General features: G+C 49.9%; 1 protein-coding gene across 1 annotated transcript; it reads right to left on the bottom strand.

Annotated features, from left to right (window-relative positions):
- Positions 1–666: 666 nt before the first annotated feature.
- APOA5 (apolipoprotein A5) lies at positions 667–3,746 on the bottom strand. The gene is made up of 3 exons (XM_074335446.1): positions 3,185–3,746; positions 2,960–3,071; positions 667–2,412 (listed from the first exon to the last, which is right to left on the bottom strand). The coding sequence occupies exons 1-3, from the start codon at positions 3,222–3,224 to the stop codon at positions 1,461–1,463; spliced, it is 1,104 nt and encodes a 367-aa protein (XP_074191547.1). The 5' UTR covers positions 3,225–3,746; the 3' UTR covers positions 667–1,460.
- Positions 3,747–6,849: the final 3,103 nt, after the last annotated feature.

The raw sequence follows: 6,849 nt of genomic DNA, 5'->3' as shown, positions 1-6,849 counted from the left end.
GCTAAATCTAGAATGTCAGGGAAGAGATCCGTCTGTGGGCACGATGATGCCAGATCCATGAGGGGTATGTGTTATGAGGCATTGTGGAGGTGCTGAGAACCCGGTGCAGAGCAGGCTGAGCTGGGAGGAAAGGACGCTGGACAGGACGTTCCAAGGGTTCTGGACAGGGTGTGTTTGCCCTTTTCTCTTCTCCCCACTTCACCCACCCCCAGTTTCAGAGTTCTCAGGGGATCTATGAAGCGCTTTGTTGCCCCCAAGTAAATCTGTATGTAGGGGATGGGGTTTTAAGAGTTTGGTGGTCCCAAGAAGAGGGTCAGTGTCATAAAAAGCGGCCATTTGAACTCCGAAACAGGAGGAACAAAGGGGAGAGGCCACCTCAGGAGCCTGCACTTCATGCATACTGTCTGCGGTGAGCAGGCTGGTGAACAATGTGGGATGCAAAGGAAGGGTCTTTAACCCAGTCCCTCCCCCCAGAAGTGATATATAGCTCTCATCTAAAGCAGAACACAGCCAGCATCAGGCCCCTCTAACAGACCTGGACCGGGAGGGGATCAATGAGAAAAAACAGCAAGGGATTGTAGTGGCAGATGGGTGTGCTTCGGAGATAGTAGTAAGGGCACTGCTTTTAGACGTGTTTAAAATGAGAGTCACACCAGACAAATGAGCTTCCATTATAGGAATCTATATAATTAGAGTCAGCAGTCTAGACTTCAGCCTGGGAGTCAGAGGGGAGGGGCCAGAGATGGGGAGGGCACACAGTATGCTCCCCAGAGAGTTTAAGAAGCCCCCACAGTTTGGAGGGCTTGGTCAGCTGTTTAAATGTAGAGCTTGTAAGGAAATAAGGCCTCTGCTCCCTCCCATCACAACTCCCACCATTTTACCTACCAGCATCAAAGCCAGCAGGGATACACACACACACACACACACACACACACACACACACACCATCATCACATGCTGTTATGTTTTCCTCCTTTCTCCCTTCTCTTCCCCCAACAGAAGCTGTTATGACAGCCCTGGGGAGATACAGAGTTCCTCTCTCTGGACCTGCTTGTAGCAGTGGCCACCAGGGGCCAGAAGTGATCAGAGTCAAACTCTGGTATGGGGAGGCACAGGCTTCCAGCACCATGGCAACAGGCTTGCACATCATTACCCCTCATGGAGTGCCTCTCTCCCTTCCTATTCCCGCTGGTATCGAAATGGAGCAACTCATGAGGATTCCCAAATGAGCATGGGAAGCAGGGTTTGCAAAACCTGGTGAGTGTAATGCATCCGAATTGGGGAACCACAGGAGGCTGGATATATAGGGGACAACAGCCCCTTCGGTGGCCTCACTATCCTGTGCAGGGCCCTCCACCCTCTGCCCAATAGGCCACTGTCAAGGACCGAGCCTTGCTAGGGACTCAGATCCTGGGCTACCCAGACAAGGAGCTGGGAAGTGGACCTGGGCAAGTAGACCCTCAGGGCTCCCCCAGATGGCCGAAATCATGGTCATGAAGGCTATAGTTTATGTCTTCCCACAGGTCGTCGAGACGGGCCTGCAGCTTGCTGCGGGCCTGGCTGCTGTCGGCTTGGAGGAACTCTGGGGCGAACGCGCTGTGGCCTGGCGGGGGCGGCGCCAGCTGCAACTGGACCTCTTCCGTCTCCTGATCAATGGCGCGGGTGAAGGCGGCGATCTGCAGGAATGTGTCGTGGCGGAAAGCCTGGAGTCGCTGGCGCACCTCCTGGGACAGCACCTGGGGATCCCGGCCGGGACCTTCCTCCGCGCCGTCAGTCCTGGCGCGGGCAAAGGCGCTGAGCTCTTCACGCAGCTGGTCTAGGTTCTGCTGGATGTTCGCATGCAAGGCTTTGGCCTTGAGCGTGAGCTTGCGCGAGAGCACCTGCACACAGCGGCTGAGGCGCGCGGGGCTGGCGACAGCGTGCGGCGCCACGCTGCGGTGCAGCTCCTGCACGTGGTGCCCGATGCCTGTCACCAGGCGTTCAGCGTACGGATGGAACAACGCCTTCACGCGGTCAGTGTGGTGTACCACGCGGTTCTGCAGCTCCTGCAGCAGGCCGCGCACCTCATCCACGCCCCACAGCAGCTGGGCCTTGGTGTCCTCTCCGACCAAGGGCAACTGCTCCTGTAACTCCTGTACGCGCAGTGCCACCTGCTCCATCAAGTCCGTGGTGTAGGGTTTCAGCTGCCGCCTCAATCCCTCCAGGTTCCAGCCCACGTGCTCGTGCACCTCCGCCATGTAGGGCTCCAGGCGCGCCCTCACCTCCTCCAGCTCCTCCTGCAGTTGCTGCCGCATGCCCACAGGATCGTATGGAAGGCTGGGAGGCTCCATCCCCTGCCCACTCAGAGGGCCCAGCTTTTCCAGGAACTTGTCCATATTGTTGAGGTCTTGTTCAAGGCTGTCCTTCAGTCTCCTACGTAGGGGGAGAGACATCCAGGCCATCAAACTGTCAGCCCCCATCATCGGCTTTGCCCCAGAGATATCGCTCACTTACCCTTTGGGGAAACCAGGGATGTAGGGCGGTGACCCCGGGGTCCGGGCTCTAGTCCTACCCTCAGCCCAATCGTATCTCCTCACACAGGAAGTACAAACACATGGCACACGTAAATCCAGAACAACACTGCCCAAGGAAGCACAGATGCAACTGGACTCACACAATCCTTTCATTCTGGGGGCCGTGGTGGGGATCCTCTCTGCTGCTCCCAGGTCCCACGCCTCAGTGGGCAAGGGGGCAGCCCCTATTAGAAAGATCAAGGCAGGTGCGGGGGCGGGGGGGGGGGGGGTGCTGCCGGCAGAGGGCGCTAATCAGCCCAGAAAGGACAGGACAGTGGGCAGAACTAGAACCGCTCTGTTCCATGGTCCCAATGGGAACCGTGGAGGTTGAGGAATAAGGCAGAGCATCAACCCACAGCCCGGCTGTCTCCTCCCTTCCCCCCGCACCCCTTGTCCTGGCCACTCACGCAGGATCCCGTGCCAGCTTCTGTCTCTGGGTCTGCTCCACCCTGCCTTTGTCCGCACTGCTCTGGCTGAAATAGTCCCAGAAGACTTTCTGTGCCTGGGTGGTTGACAATGCTGTGGAAAGGGATGGGGTGATTAGAATCTGGGTTCCTCCCCCCGGGGTGGACGGGCCCCTCAGTCCAGCCTCCACCCTCACCTCCACATTGAAGTCGGGGTTGGAGACCCACCTGAGAGGAGAGCCAGAGCCCAGGTCAGAACTGCAGCCATGCTTGCGATTACCTACTCTGAGAAAGAAGGTGAATGGAGGCCTGGTTAAGGTGAAGAAGCAAAGAAAGGAACATCTCCCAGGGGACTTGCCCAGAGGCCCGTGCTCCAGGGGCAACCTGCACGAAATCTGTGAACCCTTCCCGTGGGTGTAGGGAGCGTAGAGCTGTTGGGGCTCAAGAGGCCTGACCTAGGTGAGTTCGGCTGGGAGGAAAAGAGTGTCTTCTTGGGGTGGGGGGGGTCCTTTTTCACCTCAATCACATAATATGGAGTGTGGAGCTCAAACTGCTTTGTAAAGATTCCCCCCCCACCACCCTCCCCCGGACCCCAGAAGAGATCCCCAGGCTACATCTGCTTCCCATTTCATGGCTGGGAAAACTGAGGTACTCCAAGGGAGAAGACTCTGCTAAAGTGCTACAAGCATATGTCTTTAGTTCCCACCCCAGCTGCTTAGACCCCTGTAGTCCCCTCCCTTGGGACTCCGACCTGCGTCCCTCTGCCTCAGCTGCTCACCTGCTCAGTTCTGGACACAGAGAAGAGAGCAGATATTCCGCTTTATACTCCAGAGGCCTGGGCCTCTGGCAACAGTTGTTCTGAGTAAATATCACGTGGAGGTTCAAAGAAGGATGACCTCAGCTGCCTCCTAGTGCTCCTCCTGGCCTTTCCTGGCACCCACAGGGTTAATGAGTGTCCTCCTATCAGGGGGCTGTCCCAGTAGAACAGTTTTACAAGGAGTGGGGCTATACTCTTCACCCAGTTTCCCCCAAACCTCATGACCTTCAACCTTCCCACTGACCTGCTGGCTGGCCCACTAATAGATACAAGCCTGTTTGTCTGCTGAGGGCCGCGCTCTTACTCAACTACCCAGAGGCACTGTGCCCCAACCAGACTGGGACAGTGTCCAGCTGCCTGCCTGAACCTGAGCAGCCCCTGATAGCTCTACCACAGGCTACTCAGGCAGCCTGGGAGAGCCAGCATTTACAGGACTAATAACCCTTTCCATTCCCCTTCATGAAATAATCCTGGAACAAGCAGGAAGTCAGACGGGGTGAAGATGAGACGATGAGAGGTAGAATATGAACCAGGGACTCCGGGCCCAAAGAATTGGGATAAAGGGAGCATTCTCCTCATGTGGAAAGGCTGACCTCCACCCACAGGACCTCTGAGGAGGGGAAGCCAAAAGCCCAAACCTTTCTCTGATGACATGCCCACTCCATATACTTAAACACACACATTCATAAACTCCTGATTTTTGCTCCTAAATCTATCTTGAAACATTCCCCTCTCCCTATTTCCACCACCAGTCACATTACAGCCCCACTTGTCTCTCACCTTGATCATATTTATAGCCTCCAACCCGTCTCTCCGCCACTGCCCTGCCTACATCAGTCCATCCTCTATTATAGCTCATGCCCACCCCCTTCCAGTCTCATCTCCTGCCACACAAATGCCGTGGCATTCCCTGAGCATATCACTTCTTTCAGAACTCAGAGCCTTTGCACATGCTGTTCCCTCTATTTGAAATATCCTATTCCTTGGTGAACTTACATTCATTTTTTTCAGATTTAGTTTGTATTAGTTAGGATTAGGCTCAGCTGCTAGTGACAAAAAAAAGAAAGAAAGAAAGAGAATACCATAAACAAAATGGAATTTTATTTCTCTCTCATGTAAACATAAACCAACCAGGACTCCTTCTGTCTTGTTGTATTATCATCTTCAACAAGAGATTCATGTCCAAGTTTCAGCTGCACCAGCTCCAGTCATCAAGTCTACCTCATAGCCAGCAGGAAGATTGAAAAGAAGGGCATGTTCACTCCCTTTAAAGACACACCCTAGACATATTTCTTACCAGTTTTACTGACATCCCATTGGCCAGAACATAGTCAGCTGGCTACACTTAGCTGGAAAGGAGGCTGGAAAATGTAGTCTTTATTCTGGATGGCTATATTCCAAGTTTAACAGAGCTATGTTAGGAAGAATGGATTTAGGGGGACAATAGGTGGCTGTGCTGCACAGCTCCAATATCACTCTGAATGCCCTCTACTGCCTTCACCCTTCTCTGCTCTGGAGACAGACTGATTCCATATTAATCACAGTCTTATTTACAGTTAGGTTGGGGTCATGTGACTATGATAATTAGGTGAGCTTCCCATTTGTAGTCATTTACAGGTGAGCTTTTGAGAATCACTCCTTCAAGTGCAAACTGTCATTGCCCCAGCCCTTCCAACAGTTTCACAAACCTTTAATGTTCTACATTAAAGCCTTTCACACTTGAAATACATAGAGTGACTTCTATTTTTATCACCAAATCTAGATTAATAATAGATAGATATAAGACACACTCATACTTCTCTAGTTGATGACATCTTATAGTTTTCATTTTTTAAATGTTTGAGTTGGTTGGAAGTATTTGTATATGTGTATGTGTTATGTGCTTTGTGGGTGGAACCATTTGAAATAATTGCAGACAGCAAGACATTTCACCCTAAAGACTTCAACATACACCTCCGAAGAATAAGGACACTTTTACATAAGCACAATGCCATTTATCACACCTATGAAAATTAACATAATTCTTTAATATAATCTAGTATGTACTACATATTCAAATTGCTCCAATTTTCCGCAAGTGCCTTTTAATTACTGTTTTCCTTTTAAATTCAGGATCCAACACTTTTCATCTGGTTGTTATGCCTCCGTCACCTCTTTTCAGTTAGAACAGTACTCCCCAACCCTGACACTGACTTGTTTTGAAGGGTTCAGAGATGTCTTGTAAAATGTTCTGGATTTGGCTGCTTCTCATCATTAGATTCAGGTTAAAGATTTTCGATTCAAATCATTGAATTTGAAACAAGTTCCCTAAAAGCTTGTACATAACAAATCAGCTTATACATGTAGGTGGAATGATATAATTTTTTAATTGCTATTTTGCAATCCTCAGGTAATGTTGATTCAGGCAAAGATCATCACTGAATGCTAAAACCAATAAGTGAAAAATTATTGGGAAAGGATGGTCACATGCCTTCAAAGTATCACCCCACAGATTACTTATCAATTACCAAACAATACAAAAGTCAAAACGATGGAGAATTCTGGTGTGTCACTTTAACCAAGTGATCAAACTTAGCATCACCAAGGAGAGGGACAACCTGAGAGTTTGTGTCTCCAGATGTGATGCAATAAGAAGGGCCAGATAGCACCTATGAAGTATTTTGAACCAGATTGCTTCCACATGAACTTGTTTGCGCCTCCCTTTTCTTCACTCTTCCTCTGTTGCTTAGTGTCATGGTATTCGCAGACAGCTACATTTTTTGGAAGAGAGTTAACCCATTTAGGATTTTTTTAATGCAAGAATTTAAAAAAATTAATATGCTGATATAATCTGGATGTAGAGTAAAAAGAATTTTTAAATGTATATTTGTGAAGATTAAAAGGTACCTTACTCTTTAATGAAAAAGCAGCAGTAGTTTTGGTATTAAATGCATGAATTAAACAAGTATACGAGGTGTCATCAAACAATACGGTGAATGTTTAAATTTTTAAAAATTTATTACAGTAAAAGACACATTGCCATTAATCTCCCTTAAAATACTCCCCCTCACTTCGAACTCACTTATCCCATTGTTCT

This window comes from Rhinolophus sinicus, linkage group LG06 (assembly GCF_036562045.2).
Source record: "Rhinolophus sinicus isolate RSC01 linkage group LG06, ASM3656204v1, whole genome shotgun sequence".
Lineage (NCBI taxonomy): Eukaryota > Metazoa > Chordata > Mammalia > Chiroptera > Rhinolophidae > Rhinolophus > Rhinolophus sinicus.
This window is presented reverse-complemented; position numbering and strand designations above follow the sequence as displayed.

What these genes read in the sequence shown, in the direction of transcription:
- APOA5 (XM_074335446.1), bottom strand. Translation starts at nt 3,224, where the DNA reads ATGGCTGCAGTTCTGACCTGGGCTCTGGCTCTCCTCTCAG. An exon ending in GGCTCTGGCTCTCCTCTCAG is followed by an intron (nt 3,072 to 3,184) that starts GTGGGTCTCCAA and finishes CCCTTTCCACAG; the next exon opens with CATTGTCAACCACCCAGGCA. An exon ending in AAGCTGGCACGGGATCCTGC is followed by an intron (nt 2,413 to 2,959) that starts GTGAGTGGCCAG and finishes CCCCCTACGTAG; the next exon opens with GAGACTGAAGGACAGCCTTG.